Below are 22067 nucleotides of genomic sequence, written 5' to 3'. Positions count from 1 at the left end.
GAACAAATAAGAGAGAATTTGGGGTTAGTTATCCCAACTAAAATCTTAATTCACTGATTCCAATCTCCACATACTTTAGGTTACTTCAGTCTCCTCGTGCTCCATTTTTGTTCATCTCTTTTTCTTCTTTCTTCATACTGACTGGCAAAACCCCAGCCACATCTCTCCTAGCTCCAACAAGGCATCTTATTCCTTTCAGAAGGGATCAAGCAACCCACTTTGTAGATGAAGTATGAATAGGTGATAATATTGCACTTCTTACTATCAACTTCCCTTCCGTGCTTGCCCATTAATTTGGATGTGGTGCACAAGTTATTTAAGAGTGTACCTGTGAACGGACAGTGACTGAGGAACAGCTGGAGCTCCTCTCCTGTAATGGTTCAGGAAATGTATAAACCTGCAGAACTGCTCCAGAAATGTAAATTGTTTATAGGCAATGCATTCTAATTGACCAGCAGCTTGCAATGCTATCTTTTAAAAATGTATAATAGTTTGCCAGGGTAATGTGTACATTTGCCTCCTTATTCACACTGCTGTAATGTGAGTCCTGTGAGACTTCAAAGTCTCTCCTTGTCCTCAGTGATCTGTTGAAGCGGCCCAAATACGAGTAATGCCAGGAGGTTGATCTGCCAACATAAATTTGAAGTTCAAAGTAAATTTATTATCAAAGTACGTATATGTCACATACACTACCCTGAGCTTCTGAAATATTATGAAATCCTCTGACTCAAATCCTCTGAGTGGCTTTAATATGCTGTGTTTCTGAGAAAGTAAATTACTCAAGAGCTCTAATGGAACTTATGACTTATGTGTGTGTGTGTTTTTTTTCAGATGACTGAACAAAGGAAGCAAAAGCAACGGATTGGTCTCCTCGGGCATCCTCCGCACATGAACATTAACCCACAGCAGCCAGCCTGAAGGAGATGTCGCCATTTTGGATTGAAATAGCTTGGCTCAGGACCTGTCACCCAACTACTGAACCAGTATATGATTTCAAAATGTTTACTTGTGTGCACCATAGGAATAAAAAAAAAGACACTTTTTAGTCTCGTGCTACTGTTACCTAGATTCCTAAGGAACTATTTTCTGTCACACTCATTGGGATATTCTGCTTCTATCGCAGCCAAAGATGGAATCATAGGTGTTCTTTAAAGTCTCCCTTGTAAGCAGCAGGATTGTGGGCAGTGACAGAGCTGTCTTCTCGTTCTGGGGAGGGGGCCAAGTTTACTCCAAAGGCCCATTGTTGCAACTTTGGGCAGTTTCAAGGGACAACCCCACCTTAATTGTAAGGCCGGGGAGTTTGAAAGGGGAGGGTGCTGATTATCCCCTGCTTGCTCCACTTGTAGCTGTAAAGTAAAGTAAAGCACATTTGAGGAACTGACTGATGGAATAAATGAGTAGGGCAGAGGTTTTTGTATGTACAGAAATAAATAACTGTGTACCCAGTATTTAATTGTCTTATTTTTGTAAGTTGATGTGCAATATAATTAATGAATATGCAAAATACTCATTATAACTTTGCATTTGTAGATGAACACTGAAGTGTACCACCTGTGAGGAGCCTCCTTGTCTTTTGCTAAATGAATATCCACTTGTTTATTTTCATTGAAGCTGAAAAAAGGATGAATGGAAACCTTTTTGTATATTTGCTGCCTTAGTTTAGTTTTGTATAAGTACCTCAGTTTACAGATGGCAGACAAATCAGTGACCAAGACAGTAGTGTTAATGACTGAAACTATACACAAAGCACTAATATTATACAAACTGAGTGTGATATGACAGTTGTTCAATGCATAAGAAAAGCTATTTAATAAATATATAATGCTGCTTTGGTGTGTGACTTCACTTGCTAGTTTATTTTAGTATCAAAGTAATTTTGCCCTCAATTTGTTCCTCAGTTCACATCTATTCTCTAACATTATTTCACATGCCTGCCCTTGTTCATTTCCTTTCATTAATAACAATCCAAATACTTTAACTGTTTATACAGAGAATTGGATTTCTTTACCTACGGGTGTTGTAAACCTTTGATGTCTGTACGTAGTTGGCTGTTCCAGTATGCTATCAATAAAAGTTTGGGACAGTAAGACAAGACAATAGGCTATGGAGATCTAGAGGCAAAATGGATCTGATGTGAATGATGGTGCAGATCCAGATGGCTTATTCCTGTTTATGGAAAAAACATTTTTCAATCTCTGATTTTAAAATAGCAATTGGCTTCACATCAATTCCCATTTGTGGAAAAGTTTTTCCAAACTTTGACCACCTTTCTGCATGGAGAAATCTACACCTCCACTCCACAGCAAAATTCTGAAGAGTGCCTTTTGACGTGTAACTTCATCTCTCAAGGGGAATATGTTAAACATGGAACACTTTCTAAATTATTTTTTTAATACAGTCGGTCAAGATATTCTATTTTGGTAAAATGGATAAGGAAGAACATGAACTACTGTGTATGGGACACTGAACACAAAAAGGAATGAATACATGTAAAATTTCAAATGCCAACTGTTCATCTGGGCAGCATGTTTTAATTACACAGCACAGAAATAAGCACTTTGATCCAATGAATCCGCAACAACCAACAAACACCCATTATACTAATTCTATTTTATTTCCCCCTATATTCCCACCATTTTACCTCTCATGTACTCATGGGGCAACTTAAAATGGCCAGTTAATCTCCCAACCTACATGACTTTGGGATGAGTTTTAAGACCAAATATCAAAGACATGAAGAAGGTACAGAAACTGCAATGATGCCATGTGAAGAAGTAATAATGTATGTAAGGCCATAAGAGCAGAATTCAGCCCATCGAATAGACTCCATAATCTTTAGTGGGCACTTGGAAAGCACTTGATCAAGGTACCTTATTCACATTTATTAGAGACTATGTCAACATTAGGAAAAGCAATTTCCTCCAGCACTTTGACACCAGAGGTCATAGTTTTGAAATAAGCAGCAAAAGAATGAGGGGGTTAATGAGGAAAAATTTCTTCAGATTATTGAGATCTAAATGCACTACTGAAATGTTGATGAATTAAAATCTGTAAGAAAATTAGAAATGCATTCGGGTTTAGAAAATGAATTTGGAGTTGGGGTGGAGGGAGTTGGGAAATGAGATGACTAAATTGAATAGTTACATCCAAGAGTTGGCACAACTGTTTCTCCTTTACAAGTTTATAGGAGTCTATCAAATTTGGATTGGAATTCCACAATGGATTTCGGTAAGAATTCTCTTCGTACTGAATTCTCAGCATGTATTAAGTACAGTTGTGATTTGTCCACTCTGCCTGGTGGTAAAACAAAAAGAACTTAATAACTCTTGATGTCTCCTTCTTCCTTTTTCTTAAAACATTTTTAATGGAAACAGTTAACTAAAAGTTCCTTGAAGTTCTTGTTTGGCATTGACATGTAGGATAAAAAAGACTTGTAAGGATATGGCACCTTTTTCAATTTTGATCTCTCAAACTACTGCAATGCCAAATAAGTTCTTTTGAAGTATAGTTACAGTGTTAATGTGGAAGATAATGAAGCAAACAATGCATCCTCCATGATACTGACCACAGTTTACGTTACCACCAAAAGCCAACGTTAATCAGGCACTCAAAATATTGAACATGGTCATCACCAAACAAGAAATGGCCTACCCCAACATTTTCCAAATCATAGATGGGGACTTCAGTCAGGCTTGTTTGAAGAATATTTGCCCAATTATCATCAGCATATAACCTGCAGCACCAGCGATAACAACATACTTGACCACCGCTATTCTACAGTTAGGAATTCCTATGCTGCCCCTACCTGCATACAGGCAGAGGTTAAAGAGCAAGGCTCCAGAGATAACAACAACAAAGAAGTGATCGTGGGAGGCAGAGGAAAGGCTACAAGCTTGCTTCCAGTCAGTGGACTGGGCTGTGTTCTTAAGGACTCAACAGAGGATCTGAATGAGTGCACAACAGTTGTCATGAATTTCATGAAAACAGTTGCAGATGAGTGTGGCCCCACAAAATCATTCAGGGTCTTCCCCAACCAGAAGCCCTGAATGAACCATGAGATCTGCAACCTGCAGAGGGCCAGATCACGGGCATTCAAATTTGGCAACCAAGAAAGATATAAGGGGTCCCAGTACAAGCAACAGAAAGCCATCTCAACATGCGAAGTGGCAAATCCAGATCAAACTGGAATCGCTGAAGGATGCTCGACTGCTGTGGCAGGCTTTAATGCTGTTACCTCTTACAAAGTGAAACCAAGTAACATAGATAACAACAAGGCTCCGCTCCCAGGTGAGCCTTCTATGCTCGCTTTGACCATCAAAACATGGAGGAATCTTCACAAACGCCCACAGCCCCTGATGACCCTATGATTTCAGCCTCCTTCAGGAAGAGGGTGAACCCACGGGAAGTTATCATGCCACATGGGGTACTTGGCCAAGTACTAAAAGCCTGTGCTGATCAATAGGCTGGAGATCCCATACCTCTCGCTTCAGCAGTCTGAGTTACCCACCCACTTCAAGCAGGTTTCAATTATATCGGTGCCTAAGAAGAACCTGCTTCAATGACCATTGTCCAGTAGCACTTACATCTACTGTGATGAAGCTCTTTGAGAGGTTGGTCATGAAACATATAAACTCCCTCCTGAGAAGTAACTTGGATCCACTCTAGTTTACTTACCATAACACAGGTCCACAGCAGATGTCACTTCATTGTCTTTACACTCAACCCTGGAACATCTGGATGGTAAAGATGCTTACATCAGGATGCTCTTTATCAACTACAGCTCAGCATTCAATACTATCATCCCCTCAAAAGTAATCAATAAGCTCCAAGTCTATGGCCTCAATGCCTCCTTCTGCAATTGAATCCCCGATTTCCGTACTTCCAGACCCCAAACTGTTCAGATTAACAAAAATAACCCCACCACAATCCGCATCAGCACAGGTGCACCACAAGGCTGCTTGTTTTGTGTCCTGCTTTTTTCACTTTCTACTAAACATATCTGCAATGCCAATATTCAAATTTACTCATGACACCACTGTCGTTGGCCAAATATAAGGTAGTGACAAATTAGCACGTAGCGGGGAGAAAGAAATCTGGCAGATTGGTGCCACAACAACAACCTCTCACTCAATGTCTGCAAGACCAAGGAGATGCTTATTGGCTTCAGAAGGAGGAAATTGGAACTCCATGAGCCAGTCATTATCAGCAGATCAGAGGTGGAGAGGGTCAGTAACGTTAAATTCCTTGGTGTTATCATTTCATAGGATCTATCCTGATCCAGCACATAAATGCCATAATGAATACAGCACAGCAGAGCCTCTAATTTCATAGAAGTTTGCAAACTTGGTATGTCATCTAAAACTTTGACAAAATGTGGAGAGTATATTGACTGGTTTCATTACAACCTGGTATGGAAACACCAATGCCCTTGTATGGAAAAGCCTACAAGAAGTACTGAATACAGCCAAGTCCATCAAGGGTAAAGCCATCACCACCAGTGAGCACATCTACATGGATGCTGTTGCAGGAAAGCAGCATCCATCATCAAGAATCTCCAGCATCCTACCATGCTCTCTTCTTGATGCTGCCATCAGGAAGAAGGTGCAGAAGCTTCAGGACTCAACCACCAGGTTCAGGAACAATTATTACCCCTCAATCATCAGACTCTTGAACGAGAAGGAGATAAGTTCACTCATCCCATCATTGCACTGTTCCCACAGTCTATGGACTCACTTTCAAAGACTCTTCATCTCATGTTCTTGATGGTTATTATTTATTTGTTTAATATTGTTTTCTTTTATATTTGCACATTTTGTTGCCTTTAGCACATTGATTGTCTGCCATGTTGAATTTGGCTTTCATTGATTCTAATGTGTTTCTTGCATTTACTGTGAATGGCCACAAGTAAATAAATCTCAGAGTTGTATATGGTGACATACTGTATATGTACTTTGATAATAAATTTACTTTGAAATTTGAACTTTTGAATTATGTTGTTGGCAGAAGTTTCAACTTTTTGTCTGGACCTGTTAAGGAAAGGTGTGGGCTAATTGAGAGCTAGGCAAAATTGATTCAGGAAAATCATTCAATTTGGATAGGAATCTAGTACTTTTCTTCTACAATATAAATAAATAAGCCTAGCTAGAAGTCAGACAGAAAACAAAGTCAATTATTGTGGCTTAATTGTATTTTTAGCATCTTAAAACAACCATCCAAAGATTGAAATAAAGTTTTAATCTGTTTCAATAATTGTGTATACATATTGTCAGAAACGGACCTAAAAATAGAAACTGGAGTAGACCATTCAACCCAGGACCTGACTGGTTACTCAGTAAGAACATATCTGATCATTACTGCACTATGCCCATATGCCTTGAACATTTTCATTTGTTTGTGATACATTTAATATCCCAGCTATTATAAAACATTAATATCATGTGAGCAAATATAAAATACACCTAAATATAAAACTGACATCAAAGTTGTGACAAAATAAGAAAGAAAAAGCTAAAAACCAGTTTCAAAATTGAGAGCACACAATCACTCTATCTGCCATTTTCTTCTCTGGCACTGTCTCTAAGCTGAGCAACTAGTGCTAGAAATAAAATTACCAGAGTGACTTAAGCAAAATTACTGAATTCCTAAGGTGATTGATCTCTGCACACTAATTCATGGAGGACTTAAGTTTGCATTTCCAAACCCCTCTTTCCTTTGTGACAGTGAAGTCATTGGTACATTAAAATCCAGCAAGCTATCCTTGCTACAACTGTAAGGGCAGTATCATTTCCTCTGATAAATCAAAGTGCCATATAAACTTCTGAAAATAAAGACAATTTAAATAAAACCAGTAAATAGTTTCTTAAGCAAGAAAATATGGGGAAATACTTGGGCTTTTCATACTGTTCGGTTGATGTGTGAGCAGATATCTCGCAAAGATAAATGTACGTGATCACGTCATAGGGCAATAGTAACTCAGTGCATGATATAACCCCAAACTTATCCAAAGTATTGCAACACTTTCCAGAAGTATTATCAAGAGAGAAAAAAAAAGTTAAAACTGAGACACATGAAGAGGTGACAAGAAATGTAGACAGGAGTTTAATCAGGGTGTTAAGAATAAAGAACTGTAATTAAAGTGCAGTCAGAGAGATTTCTGGAGAGAGTTCCAGAGTTTACAATATTGGCTTTTGAAGACATGGCAGAGTGAACCTCAAACTATAAAACACACAAATCCAGAAACAGATTTAAGAAATTATTTAAGGCCACAATATTATTCAAGACTGGTTTATTTGTCACTTGTACATCGACATATGTTCTGTTTGCATTAACCACCAAAACAACCAAGGGTGTACTGGGTGGGGGGGGGGGGGGGGGGGGGTCAGGTCCGGAAGCGTCTCAGAATCCTGGACTCTTTCTAGAAGAATGCCATTACCAAAACAGGCTTTTCTCATCTGTTACTACCTTAGGAACTCCAGTCAAGAGGAGTTGCAAATCTGTTGCTTACTTTATTAAAACTACTTTATCTGCCTGGATGTGGAAATTGACCACAGCACAAATTGGTGCTTTTGAAAGAATGATGGTAGCAACAGAATATTATAGAAGTTTTCAGTTTATTAAACCTGTTGGATGTTTTATTAAGAAGCCCCTTCTGAAAAATCAGTAAGTCTTTAGAGGGTTAATCTGCAGTCAAACTATGGAGATGTCATGTTGTGGAAACATAATTTAAATATCTGACATCTAGACGGGTAAATAAAAAAGTGGCCATTTTATTGGTTCACTGTTGACAGACAAGAATGTAAAGTCAATACAGAGCAACCAAAACAAATAAATGGTTAACTTATTTCATGTTTCGCATTCTTCCCTGCCTTCCTGACCTTTCTGTCAATAGTCAGCCACCTCCTTTCTGGAACTTATTTTGTGGTTACCTCTTTGAGGGATTTGACAGAGGTGCTCAAAGCTGAGAAAGGGGAACTAACTGGATGATATTCCCCCAGCTCTGTGCTAAGAGGAAAATACTGTAGATGGAGGGAAAAGCCTGAATATAGTGTCCGAAAGTACTCATACAGAGATATCCTGCAAGTGATCACTTAAAATGTTAACTTCCAGGATAACCATCAAATTCTGCCATTCAGCTTTACCTAAGAGACATTCTTCTCATCAGAAGGATGACATGTCCTGCTAGAGCATTTTCTCAGTACTGTGCTGGAATGTCAATATACACATTATATTCAAGGGTCCAGACTCACTGATGAGGGTGATTGAGCCACACCTCTGGGGCAGATATTCTGAAACAAAAAGAAAAGTGATGGTGGCGCCCATGTCTGTAGCTCGTCTTCAGCTGAGAACCAAAAAGTTAAGTTACAATGTGCTTGCATATAGAATTCAAATCGGATCTGCATTGGAAATTGTCTTATCCCAATCCATTTCATATTCAAAGAATAACTCCTTCTTTCTAACTTTTGGTGGAAGGAATTGGGTAAAACAAAGTGAAATATTCTACTATTAAGATTAGTTACATTACCAAAAGATCACACATAAGCAGTATCATCTGCAGTTTAGTGGTAAACTCTGAGCTCAAGGACCCTGAAACATGGAATCTGGGCCAATACTTCCTGAAGGTAACTGTAGGAAACTTCGATTCTCAAGTGAATCATCAAGCATGAGCAAACAGATTATCTGGTCAACATCTCCTTAATCTTTGTGAGAATTTACAGTGTGAAAGAGATTAACATATTTGCTGCAATACAAAATCAGTTTTTATTTATATTTATCTATACAGTGCCTTGTAAAAGTATTCAACCCCCAACCCTTTGTTCACGTAAATGAGTACTAATTACAACCAGGGATTTTGATTAATATAACCGAGAATTTTCATTGGTGAATCACATGCTCCTTTGTTCACAATAGAGCCCAAAAATAGGGAAATCTGTAAATCATGGTGGACCTGAGGAGGTCTGAGGCACCGGTGACCCCTGTTTCCATCCAAGGGGTCAGTGTGGACATAGTGAAGGATTACAAATACCTGGGGATATGAATTGACAATAAACTGGACTGGTCAAAGAACACTGAATCTGTCTACAAGAAGGGTCAGAGCCGTCTCTCTTTCCTGAGGAGACTGAGGTCCTTTAACATCTGCCGGACGATGCTGAGGATGTTCTACGAGTCTGTGGTGGCCAGTGCTATCATGTTTGCTGTCGTGTGCTGGGGCAGCAGGCTGAGGGTAGCAGACACCAACAGAATCAACAAACTCATTCGTAAGGCCAGTGATGTTGTGGGGGTGGAACTGGACTCTCTGACGGTGGTGTCTGAAAAGAGGATGCTGTCCAAGTTGCATGCCATCTTGGACAATGTCTCCCATCCATTCCATAATGTACTGGAGAGGCACAGGAGTACATTCAGCCAGAGACTCATTCCACTGAGATGCAACAATGAGCATCATAGGAAGTCATTCCTGCCTGTGGCCATCAAACTTTACAACTCCTCCCTCGGAGTATCAGACACCCTGAGCCAATAGGCTGGTCTTGGACTTACTTCCACTTGGCATAACTTACCTATTATTATTTAATTATTTATTGTTTTATATTGCTATATTTCTACACAATTCTTGGTTGGTGTGACTGTAACGAAACCCAATTTCCCTCGGGATCAATAAAGTATGTCTGTCTGTCTGATAAACTAAAAGTTCAAAACCTGAAATGTCAACATTCCAAAAGCATTCATCTCCCTTTGCTCAGTACTTAGTTGAACCATCTCTCCCAGTCATTACAGACAGTAGTCTTTATGGACAAATCTCTATTTGTTTTTTCACACTGTGATGGAGCAAGATTTGTGTTTCTCTGTTATCATTTCCCTGACTTGCCTTGAATGCTCCTTTGTCTTCATTTTGGTTTGGTCTGTTGAAAAATCCACCTCACTGTTAGATCTTACAGAGAGAGGGGTTACTTATTCACTGAAACCAGGCGATCCTACAATTTGGGTGAGTTGACAAGGTAATATAGTACATTGTACCGGAGGAAAGCTGGCACGGTAATTACAAAGGGGATGAATACTCTCTCAAATTCACGATTTTGTTTTTTAACTTTTAGGAAGTTGTTGACAGGTTTTGGAATTCTTCATTTGGTTTGACAGGAGGCACAATATTTTGTAGATCAGCTCAAATATTTTAAATTTGGAAAATTAGGCAGTGAAATGTGAAAATTGTGAGGGCAGAAAACTTTTTTTCAAGGCACTGTACATTGGAAGTTGGTGTGACAAGTAAGATAGGTGTGTATTGTCCACTTCTAATTCCCTCCGCAAAGGAGGTGAAGTATCACTCTGCGGTTCGCTGGACTCTACAAATTTCTCGTACTTCCACATTGCTATTAAGTAGAAAGTTTTAGGATTCGGATGCAGCAGAAATAAAGGAGCCAGAATACACTTCAATGTCTCTGGTGTGGTCTAAAGAGGTTTATGAGTGGATTTAATTCGATAGATCTGATCTTCTGGTTTGGGAGGTATTCTATTGGCATCGCTGGGTTGCTCTGGTGCTTTGTGTATGGTACATGCTGCATCGGTGTGCTTAGATCTACTGTTGAGGTGAATTGCTGGGGGCAGGTTCCCCGTGTTCAGCTGTACTCCAGCAGTCAGTATTCACGCGTGCTTCGAAAGGGCCTCGTGAGCTGTAAAACAGTTGCCAGGCGGTCGCTGAGCGAACCGACTGAGAGACACCCAGCCCTAAGGTTATGATTAGTAGGCCCCTTGAAACAACAAGTTATAAGACCACGTCGAACCACAGCTTCGTGGACCGGGGTTCAGTTCTGACCTCAGGTCCGTCCGTGCAGAATGTGCATATTTCTCTTTGGTTGTGTGGGAGTCTCCAATCTCATCCCCCCCCCCTCAAAAAAACTGCTTACGTTGATTTGCCACAGTAATTTACCCCGCATGTGCAGGTAAGTGGGAGAATCTGGCGGGAGTTATTGAGAAAGTAGGGATAATATTAAGTAGGATTCGTGTAAAATGGCTGTTAGCTGGTCTTTTTGAACTCTGTTATCAGTTTCCCTCCTCCTTCACCCTCCCCGCCAAAGCTGTAAATGGGAGATCTACAATGCGCAATTCTTTAAATGATAAAGGAATATGTCAGTCAGTTCACAAGCAACTGCAATTATTGATAGGTAGACGTGTGTCATTTTAATGTGACTCACGTGGTGACTATGTGCGAGACTCGAGCCCAGGCTGTGGACCCGCCACTTCTCGACACCTGTTCACACTCATGTTAATTGCACACCAATAAAGCACAGCAGCGATTTTGCATCGCAGTCTCAACTTTGCGGACAAACGTTGTTGTGTCTGCAGTACTTGAATCCGGTTTCATATCACCGGCATATGTCGCGAAATTTCTTGTTTTGCGCCAGCAGTGCATTGATTTTTATAGTTTTGCATTAACTATATACACAAAAAGAACGTGTTGATTAAGTAGTGTAGAGAGGAAATAAATAATGAGGTAACCCTCGAGGGTTCATTGTCCATTCAGAAATCTGATGGCGGAGGGGAAGAAGCTATTCCTGAAAAGGTTGAGTTGTGTATCCGAGAGAGGGAAATGTGATCCCTGGACAAACTTCGGTGAGCAATTCTAGCTCCACCCATTCTGCCGAGCGACAAATAAAAACAATGAGTTTGGCGTGAAGTTCTTCTGTGCGAATGGGGAGCGAGACCGAGAAAGACGATTCATAATACGATTACAACTGCGCTGGCCAGCTGAGGAGATAACTCAATCATCACAATGACCCCGACACGACTGTAGGTGTCGGAAATCCCCCAGAAAGTTCTGCCCACTGAGTTTAAGAGGAAAACACTAACCAGAACTGACAGCGAGATTAAACTTATGAAAACGGAATCGAGCATAATAACGTGATTTGGAGCCGTGTAATACGTACAGCGGCGGACAGATAAAGAACCAGAAATACTTTCCACTATATTTCCATGCGGCGTTTCGGTCCATCGAGTCCATACAAGCTCACAATCCCCATTCGTAACATCCCAGCCACCGTTGCAATATCCATGCACTCATTCTCCGCGCGGAGGAGACTCCACGCAGATTCTACCGCTCTCATACACTGGGACAATTCACCTACCGGCACGTCGGTGCGGGAGACAGACAGTGCCTGGGGTCAGGATTTACCATAGGTCTGAGGCAGCGGCTCTGCTGTTTGTATACACTCGTTCCCACCGACGTGCACCCAGCACGCGTCAATTGGAACATCCCGATTCATGCATTTTGCCGGTGAAATTAGGGTTATTTTTACTTAGTAATAGGATCTGAAATACACTGCTTTTGAGGCGCTGCTGATACTTGATAGGAACTGTTAACGGATAGACGTTTCATCGGAGAAATTTGCTGGTCTTTAGAAAAGGTCAGGGAGGAAGAGACAAATTGCGCCGCCTTTCACAGTCAATATGTGCCCCGTGCAGCCTAATTCTGGTCCCTGAACTTTTCCCCAGACCGAGCGCTCCAGCTAAAAACACACGGGTTGGGTGTGCAACTCCCTAGTGTTCTCCTTGAATTTAGAATAATTTACTAAACACTGTTCCATAAGTATAAACCAAGGAGACAGTTAAAATTTCACTCCCAATTATTCATCAGCCGTTTGTCTGGATCGTAGCAATTGGAAACAGCAAGTCATGTGACGTAACCTCCAAGAATATGACCAATCAGAGTTGGCAACCTCGGACGCACTCTGCTATCGCCGGATCCAGTCCGGAGCAAGGATCGTGATTAAAATTAATGGTAACTGCTGTGTGAAATTGCAGAGGCCGGAAGCTTGCAGCAACTGGTCCTTATATAGTCTCTGTGGGCGTTGAGGAAATTCGCACCTCCACCCGAATTGTGAATTTACCCCGATTTTCCTTCTCTCAATTGACTGCCCGTTCCCCCATCTTCCCCAGAAATCTGAAATGGGGAAGGGGACGAAATGTGCCGGTGTATTACTTACGAAATAGAGAGTAGATGAAGTGTTAAATTTATCGGTTTATTATTTATTCATTACGGAAACAGGTGAAATATTTTGAAAAATATTGGTTCTGCTTCATTATTGCCTCATGCACCGAAATATTGTAAAACATTGAGGAAAAACTGGCTCTGCTTTTTAGCTTTTTGCCCCCCCCCTCCCCGTTTCGCCTACCTCTCAGAAACCACAGCATTAACTACGATCTTCCATGCAAAATATCCATGCCCCCATTAATTCCCCCCCTCCCGGGGGGAATCCCAGTGCAGCAGAAACAACGAGTCTTTCGAGAGTTTCTAAAGATGGGCTGTTTCCCCCTTTCATTAATTCCCCTGAAAATAGACTGCGCATAGCGGTGTCTGGGGCAGAGAGCTTGTGGAAAGGGAAAATCGGTGAAAATGAGCCTTGTAAACATGACATGCATGACAGCAGAAAGGGTGAGCAGGGGAAAGGCGTTGTTGCACGTTCATATAGGGGGCTACGGCCAAAATGTGGTATTTAAATAGTTAAAAGTCATCTTCCTTTTCGTTCCCCCGTGGGATTTTTCGTTTGTGCGTGTTTACTCGGGAGAGAAGAGGTTCTGAAATCCCCGCCTGTTATTGATGTGGTGTGGGGACTGTCCTGTGTTGCTGCTGCGTTCTGCCTCCACTGTCACGTTTGCGTCCTCATGGTCAGATTCGCCGACAGCTGCCACTGCACCTCTCGCCAGCAGCCGGCGAGACCTCACGTTACCCCGCACGCCGCGGGGCGGGGTCAGACTGGAGCAGACTGCGCAGCAAACATGTTTAAACCTAACACCTCAAAACATTCGCACCATACGCTCACCTTCCCAAACCCGCTGTTATGTAACACCCGGCTCACTTTACCATTGGCGCTTCCCTTCATTAAAGCTAGTTTCAGTTTGCAGCACTGACCTAACAGTTTCCAAAGTTTCAATCCGCTAATCCCCTAACGTAGCGTTGAATAAGGCTCTCCCGAGCAGACGGAAGATGCGATGAGAAGGAGGGAATCTGTTCCATGGTGTTTCCTGAGACGGCCCTCCCTGGCTGATTGTTGTGACCCCTGTTTACTGTCCGATTACATTTCATGATAATTTCTCACGTTTTCCGCAGCGCTCGGGTTGCCAGATCCACGACCCTGCGGTCAGACTGAATTAAACTGCCGTCTGAGCTTATATCACTATACTCCCTCGCCAGGTTTTATAAAGCCCAAATCGGACACCCGTTCTTACACTCCCCTTAACCAGCACCTCTTTCAAATTTGAAAAAGAAAACACTACTTGATAGCAAAACGGGCGATCTCTGTTAATCAACACCATACCCAGCCCAGCAATTAATAGCTGCATAAATGTGGTGTCACTTGTGGCAACTTCATGCGCCCGTTCCTGCAGGACGCAATGCCAGGTTTTTCCGCTCCTTGTGCTCTCTCGACTCTAGGGCAGTTACTCCAGAGGGAGACACGACCCCAATCCTCCACCCTCCCACCCCTCAATAAAATCAGGTGGCATACGACAGTATCCAGAGACCCGAACCAATACACCAACGACATCTGGAATTATAATCAACTCATTAACAGTTTATCGGCAGCCGATCACTCATTTCCTGGTCGCTTATCCAACTGACACCGCGAATATTATTAGTTTATTTGTTTTACATGTTATGTATGCGGCATTCCAGTCAAGTTTTTGATGAATCCTCCTTATCCCGACTCTCTTAAAGATTTTACATCTGATCGGTTTCTCAACTCCCAATCACTTCTTGTTTTGGACAGACAGATTAGGGAGAGCAAGAGATGTGAGCAGCCTCCTGTACACGTGAGTCTCATGTGACTGGAGCTCTTTTTTTACTGTAAGAGCAAAGACGTGCCTGGAGTCACAGGGTTTAACACGTAGCTCTCTAACACCCACACGTTCATTAAAGGCAAGTGTGGTGCAGCAAACTCCGACTGATCAGTCGGCAAGGCAGATAGAGAGACAGAGATAGAGAAGGAAACCCCGAGAAGCAGCACCGGCAGCAGAAAGAGTAAATTTTTACCGGAATGGAAAGGATCACGAGTGCTCAGCCTCCCCCTCGGATGGCAAAAATCCCAACTTTTGAAAACAACGAAACGCAAGGGTAGGCTTCTGAATTTTAATTGTTAAATTTGTTTTATTGTATATTGTTGGGTTTTGAAAAGAATAAAAATCACAGTTCGACTTTCATTATTTTACCTTTCTCTCCACAGAATGGAATTTTCTCATATGTTTCTTTATAAGACCAAGAGGGGACTGAAGAAAGGGGACGATAATAAGGTATGTTGTATTTCTGTATTCTTTGCCACTGTTTGTCGTTATCTCTGTTACCTATCCTCTTTACCACCACCCTCCCCCCCCCCCCCCGCCCGTTATTGTATTGATTTATCTCTGTTACTATACTCTCGGGCACAGTACTGATTGTGCGTTGTATCTGTGTGAGCGGTGCCTGATTTAAATAACAGCCCTTTTTTATTTAAATCTGTGCTAAAAGGCAACAGTTAATACGCTTTCTTTTCTTAATTATAGGAAACATATAAATTGCCTCACCGACTGATAGAAAAGAAAAGGCGTGACAGGATTAATGAGTGCATTGCACAGCTAAAGGACATGCTCCCGGAACATCTGAAACTGACGGTGAGACCCTGAAATTAAACGTGCCTTGGTATAACTGTTAAAGGCGCCATCTGTCTGCGTGTCGATATCCTAGATGAGGAGGGAAGTGTTTATTTAAAGATGAAAATATCTGGCATCATCTTGCTTTTGAGTAATTCTCGGGTTGTATTTATTTGGAGAGGCAATGCACTAGTTTGGACGGGGTGGAGATATTCAAAATTAGGTGGTTTGAGTAAATAAAGCAAACCCTTTGGAGGGGCGGGCAGGGTTTACTAGTATTTTGGACAGTGGGTCATGAACGGGAGGCAAAATTCTGTGTTAGACGCCTGGGGTTTCCTAGTTACTTACCGGAGTATCGTTTCTTACCAGCATCGGTTAAATTATTCCGCCAGGGAAGATTTCTAAATGTGAAGAGCAGCAATTCGCTATTGTATTCACAAAACTCGCACTGGTGGGACACTTAGCACCAGTGTGATGCTATTGGGATTTTAATTATGAGACAGTTCGTTGCAAGGGATTGTGATGTATTTAGTTATATGAGCTTTAAATGGTTAATAGCGATTCCGTTGCATTGCTTTTTAATGGTTAGTTCCATTCATTACGTTTGTAAAGATGAGGTACAATACATTTAATTATAGGCCTAGTTGGAGTCTGTTTGTTTAGTTAAAATTTGTAGGAATCCCTTAAACACTTGGTAAGTCGTTGCTGGGTGTGGGATACCATTGATTAAACGGGCAGATAGACATTATGTTTTTCACAGGGTGCCACATCATTGAGTGCACGTTTTAATCACACTTCTCTCCATTTCAGACGTTGGGGCATTTGGAAAAGGCTGTGGTTCTTGAACTTACCTTGAAGCACGTGAAGGCATTAACTGGCCTTATTGAACAGCAGCAACAAAAAATACTAGCCTTGCAGAATGGCTTACAAATTGGTAAGCAGAGACTGGAAATATGTTTGGATTTTGCATACAGTTGTCTTCATAAATACAATACAAAATGCCTATATTAATACATTTCTAGATTTAGGTACAAACCAATTAACTTTCTGTGCATGTTAGCGGATTTGTGATTTCTTTTGATTCTGGCATTGAAATCTTAATTCCCAGTGCAGTGACTTGTTGTCATAGTGACATGATTGGTATAGTCCATAATGGTGGTAATTTTATTTGGCATGTTCAACATAAGCTGTTCTGGTTCTTTCAAGTTGTTCCAGGATCCTGTTTTTATTAAAGAATGTATAAAACTTTACTGTTCACTGGAATCTGAACTAGTTGCCAGATGCATTACTGTAAATATATATCTATAACCACAAATCAAGTATCTGTAAAAAGATTGAGTATAAAACAAAAGAAAATGTGGCCTTTGACTATAGCTGAAGATTAGTCTCATTCATGATGGAGTTTATGTAGGTCAGGTTTTAATGCAATTTTCTTTTCATTTCTCAGGTGAACAGACAGCTAAGGCATCGGAGTCTGGTCATGAGATGTTCCAGTCTGGATTCCAAATGTGTGCCAAAGAAGTTTTCCAATATTTGGCCAAGTATGAAAATCAAAGAGAGGTGAAGCCTGCACACTTAATAAATCATCTTCAGAAGATGGGAGCAGACATGCACACAGGGGGATATGTTCACGGGATAGGGCAGAGCTCAGTGCGGTTTCTGGAAGGAGATTTCAGGTCCCGGGCTGAGGGACCTGGCAAAAACTGTGTGCCTGTAATCCAGAGGACTTGTCCAGCCAGCAGCGAGCAGAGCGGCAGTGACACCGACACTGACAGCGGCTACGGCGGCGAGCCCGATAAGAACGACTCCAAGCATGAGCTGGAGGGCGCCGAGAGGGAAACTGAGCTGAAGCACCCATTAGCAGAGAGGATTGTCTCTATTAAGCAGGAATTTGGGGAGCCGCCAATGAAAAAGGTTCGAATGGAGCTGTCTGAGGAGGACATCCGCATGACAAGCGGTGACCATGCTGGAGGTAGCTTCCTCAGTCATCACCCGCCACCTTTGTGCGTGCCTTTTTACCTGTTGCCACCATCAGCTGCTGCATATATGCCCATGCTGGATAAGTGCTGGTACCCAACCTCCATGCCAGTCTTGTACCCTGGGATTCCTGCTTCAGCTGCACTCACTGGGCTGATGAACCCAGATAAACTCTCTCCACTCTTAATTTCCCAAAGGGGAGCCTCACCAGTCTCCATCTCCCCATCAATGGACACATCTGCTCTGCTTCCAGTCCCTAAGCAAGTCCCGTCCCTGAGCTTGGAAACCAAAGACTGATTTATTTTCGTAACAGAAACTTTGACTAATCTTGTGTGTTTACATGAAAAAAAAATCTCTCAATTTAAAACTAGTTTGAAAATGATGTAATCCCAGGTTGGTTAGTGTTTACATTTAGATTTGACGCCATTTCCCAACAGTTGTAGCCTCAGCTAATGTAAACAGTTTGAAATGGCTGTCGAGACCATAATTCATTCACAGTTATAGGAATGGACAGCAGATTGCTTCAGATGTGAAGTCTTTGCATAAAAATGGCTTTAAAGTGCAATGGATTAAAAAATAAATAAACTTTCCGTCACCGTTCTTATTTCCCAGCTAAACAAAACCTCCAAAGCTTTAATATAGTTTCAGAGGTGTAAACGCACTGTCTGTGAAATGAATGTAAATGGTGAAATTATAGATGCTGCTTAAGCTTTCTGCTGTAATAATAGCCAAGGAACTGACTTGTGCCCTTCCTATAGCACTGATATGCTGCTAAATGATCCCACCCAGTTTAAAAGCACCAAATATTAAATGTAACTGCTTCTGTATATACCTGTATTTTTGCAGGATTGATAAAAGTCAGTAGTAGCTATCCTTGCAGGCTCTTAAAGGGGTTGTTGAGTGGAAGTGGTGACCATAATATGGACAAGTGATGTATGAAGTGTTTTTTTTAGAAGTGTCAGCATACTGTTTGAGAGAACTGCAAGAAATTGCTGTAAATGTTGATGTGTTATGTGTGAATGGTGAGCTGGTCGAGGTTTTGAGGATGCCAAAGTCATTACTGGATAGCCTGTTTAACGCACAGTACTTCAATGAGATGTATTTAAAAATAATGAATCTTTTTATTTTCTTTGCCATTTGTAAAAGATGTTGCCTTTCAGGTTTCGATATCTGGTATGGATCTGCTGGTAAATGCGTGTATTTGTGTAAATAATGGAATTCAGATAATATGGGAAGGTTGAATGTAATGTTTTGAAAAAAAAGATGAAGATTAGTTTTGTATAGGGAGAGGTAAACAGACTATTTTTGGAAACTTACAGCAGATGGAATATTGTATTGTACATATTTTGTTTATACATAAATGTTACTATTCATTTAAAAATACAATTAATAAAATATTTTTCCTGTGGAATTTTGTAAATACCAGTAAATGTGGCAGCCAATACCTATGTACCACATTGGTCAATTAAGCAAATTACTTGTAAAAATTACCAGTTACCTTGAGTCGGTGAATCATTTTAAAACTAAGCATACATAGGCAATATAAAATCTTGTAATGCCCAGGGCTATTATTTCAATCCTCCACATGGATACTTTCCAGCTCATTGCATAATCATGTGCTATAAAAAAGGGCAGCAGAGTTAATTCAATTTTATATGCATAGACTATTTCCAATTTTAAAAAATAATATGGATTTTAAAAGCCAAAATGAAGGAGAACAAAAATGTGGATTTGAAACAACGGAAAGAAGGGCAGCTAAATATATCACTGCACTGTCATCTCTGGCCTCTTGTGAAAAAATTCAGTTATCAGCTGATTGGGGACGATGCCACAATAGGGATTTTTAATGTTCTTATTAGTATGCTGGCAAAAAGAAAGAATAGAGAGTTGAAGAGGATTGGGGCATGCAGTGCACAGGTTTGGGGAGCTCATTTCCTCTAAGCCATTTTGAAAGGATTTTTGTCTCCTCCCTTGAAGTTCCAGGTTCAGGTTGTACACTGAAGAAGAATTCAATATTATGGCAGCATGGTTTCCACTTCACTGTCACAATAAGTAATGTAAGGCACTGAATTCTCATTAACTTTAGAACTGACAAAGCAGTTGCAGAGGGGAAATTACAATGACAAAGAGTTATCAGAGGATGTAACAGCTAATAGTTGTTTTCAAACAACAACTCATACAACCCGAGACCTAAGGTAGAATTTCAAGATTTAAATCTTAATTGTTGGAATAATCCACTTGTTCAAAAACCCACCAGTCTTGGCGCAATGTGATCTACAAAAACAGTAACAATTTGAATTTTTAAAGTTCCTTTAAAGGATTAAAACTTTCTGAAGTGGGACCATATTGTAAACATTAGTGTTTTGAGTTATTTAACACAGGAATGTGTGTTAACAATGTATTTTACCCATATTACATGAATGAAATTTGGAATTTATTTAAATTCTTTAGTCAAGTAAAGCTTCAGCCGTTTAGAATTGTTGATGGTTTGTCATTAACTCCAGAGCTAAAACCCTAAGGTTCTGCTTCAGCAGTTTGTTTCCTGTGTCTTGCCTGGCAAGGCTGGAAAATCAGGTGCCTTGCAACGGCAAAAGTTCTCTAGCAACTACAGGAGAAATAAACTAAAGCCTGACCCTTGATGTGCAGTGTTAAGTAGTCAGGCACCATTTAACAGTACAAGTTCGTTCTGCCCTTTCAGCAGAACAATACAACTCTAAAATGTGACTGAATATTTTAACATCATCCTTATCCTTGGCCACATATATAAAAAGGTGGTTATAAAAGAATCCTTGACGTGTTAACTATTACAATTTAATATTTAATTTAAGATGCTGACTACTTCCTGTTCTGTCAGTCAGCCGAAGAAGCAATGTAGGTACAGCCAATACCCACCCATGCCACAAACGTGCCAGCCAATAACCATGCACCACAGTGCAAACCTTGGAGGGTGGACACTGTGATTTGCAGGTGTCATCTAGATTGATTTGCAAGGGGAAATTATATTTACGTTTGTTATGAAAATTCTGTAGCAGTTCAGAATAAGGGAAATGTTGTTGACCTGGCAAACAATTAACCAAGAGTTTAATTTTAGAATTGTCTTCCTTGTTTTCAAATTCCACCATAGCCTCGCTACTCCTACCTCTGCAATCACTTCTAGCCCTGCAACTCTCTTGAGATAGATGAGCTTTTCCGATTTCGGCCTCCGGGTCTCTCTTTGAACTGAGTTGCTTCATCACTGACAGCATTTCCATCCGCTGTCAATGCTCCTTGGTTTAGAGTTCTCCGTGAATCTCATGACCCTTTTCTCCTGTAAACTAAACTCCCTGGTCATCAACATCTCCTCGCGTGGAAGTTCGCTTGCTACCCGTGAAGCATCTTGCAAACTTCCTAAATACACTATTTAAACGGAGTTGCTGCAAGTCAGGACCAGGCTTTCGTGCCTACGTTGCATAGAATGGTTACCACAATTACAAGTATTACTGTGAAACATACTGTATATAACCTTTAGGGAACCTCTACTCATACAGAGAGTGCAGTACAGAAACAGGCCCACTGTCCATTTACCACTACCCTTTTAAATTAATCCTACATCTCTTAAACGTTTTCCTTCCATTCTCAACGCCTCCACTTTTCCTCCCGAGGAGGCCTCCCGACTTGCTTTAACTGCGGCCCTGAGCGCTGAAAGACGTGGACCATTTCAAGAAGTGGTAGTGCTGAGGGGTGGAGATGTGTGTGTGTGGGGGGGGGGGGGGGGGCGGCGGGGTCACTGCTGCACTACACATAGTTGCCACACAGGGTGAGCAGAACGAGATCCGGGTCTAACGAGAGGAGTGTCCGCACCCGTTGGAGACCAGACACTAACAGTACCACACGGACCGGCCCACGCTGCTCTGCGGCTCTCCTTACCACTCTCGCTCTCCGCCCCCAACTCTCTCACTGTGTGACGTTCTCGCCTCCTTTCGCCCCTCCAGCTTTGCTGCTGTGCCCACTTCCCCTAGTATCTTGACCTGCCTCGGATGCCTACAGTATTAAATTTCCCTCGTTCAGCAACAAATAAACCCGTGCACCTTCAACCTTACACGTATCGACAGAGGCTACTTATAATTAAGCAAGACAGTCTTGCATTTGTTAACAAGGAGAAACGGCCGCAGTGCCAGGTCTCGCAGGCGCCCATCTGCTCTGCTCTGCTCTGCCCCGCCCCTCTCTTTCCCCTTCGTGAATTCGGCGGTTGCATCGCCTCACCCTGTCCTGACCCGTTCTCGCTGCCCCGACAATGTCACGTTTCCGGCTCGGTTTCTTCACGTGCAGGCCGACTAAATAAAGTCGCGGCTCGGCTTCTTGGAAAAGGCGTGCTCTGGCACAGCCTCAAGATCTCCTTAGCAAACTGCCTCATCAGCAACCGACTATGCGCGCCCCGAGACAGACTCTCGAACACGCACAGACATTGAGATACAGACATGATACACAGATCGCGACACATCCAC

The 22067-nt window shown here is 41.5% G+C and overlaps 2 protein-coding genes across 7 annotated transcripts in view; both read left to right on the top strand.

The window, feature by feature from the left end:
* The window catches only part of itpr1b (inositol 1,4,5-trisphosphate receptor, type 1b), a 531527-nt gene extending 529699 nt beyond the window's left edge, over positions 1-1828 (top strand). For all 6 annotated transcript variants that reach the window (XM_059944385.1, XM_059944380.1, XM_059944381.1 and 3 more), the window contains one exon: positions 832-1828. In XM_059944385.1, the coding sequence (XP_059800368.1) occupies positions 832-918 (87 nt within the window). In that variant the 3' untranslated portion in view covers positions 919-1828. The remainder of the gene's footprint in view (positions 1-831) is intronic.
* Positions 1829-14814: 12986 nt separating this feature from the next.
* bhlhe40 (basic helix-loop-helix family, member e40) lies at positions 14815-18991 on the top strand. Its single transcript, XM_059944378.1, has 5 exons — positions 14815-15094; positions 15204-15270; positions 15520-15627; positions 16417-16540; positions 17054-18991. The coding sequence occupies exons 1-5, from the start codon at positions 15018-15020 to the stop codon at positions 17878-17880; spliced, it is 1203 nt and encodes a 400-aa protein (XP_059800361.1). The 5' UTR covers positions 14815-15017; the 3' UTR covers positions 17881-18991.
* The last annotated feature ends 3076 nt before the right edge of the window (positions 18992-22067 follow it).

This window comes from Hypanus sabinus, chromosome 19 (assembly GCF_030144855.1).
Source record: "Hypanus sabinus isolate sHypSab1 chromosome 19, sHypSab1.hap1, whole genome shotgun sequence".
NCBI classification, from domain to species: Eukaryota; Metazoa; Chordata; class Chondrichthyes; order Myliobatiformes; family Dasyatidae; genus Hypanus; species Hypanus sabinus.
Note: the sequence above shows the minus strand (reverse complement) of the source record. Positions and strands in the feature narration are given on the sequence as shown.

What these genes read in the sequence shown, in the direction of transcription:
- bhlhe40 (XM_059944378.1), top strand. Translation starts at nt 15,018, where the DNA reads ATGGAAAGGATCACGAGTGCTCAGCCTCCCCCTCGGATGGCAAAAATC. An exon ending in GAAAACAACGAAACGCAAGG is followed by an intron (nt 15,095 to 15,203) that starts GTAGGCTTCTGA and finishes TTCTCTCCACAG; the next exon opens with AATGGAATTTTCTCATATGT. An exon ending in AGAAAGGGGACGATAATAAG is followed by an intron (nt 15,271 to 15,519) that starts GTATGTTGTATT and finishes TCTTAATTATAG; the next exon opens with GAAACATATAAATTGCCTCA.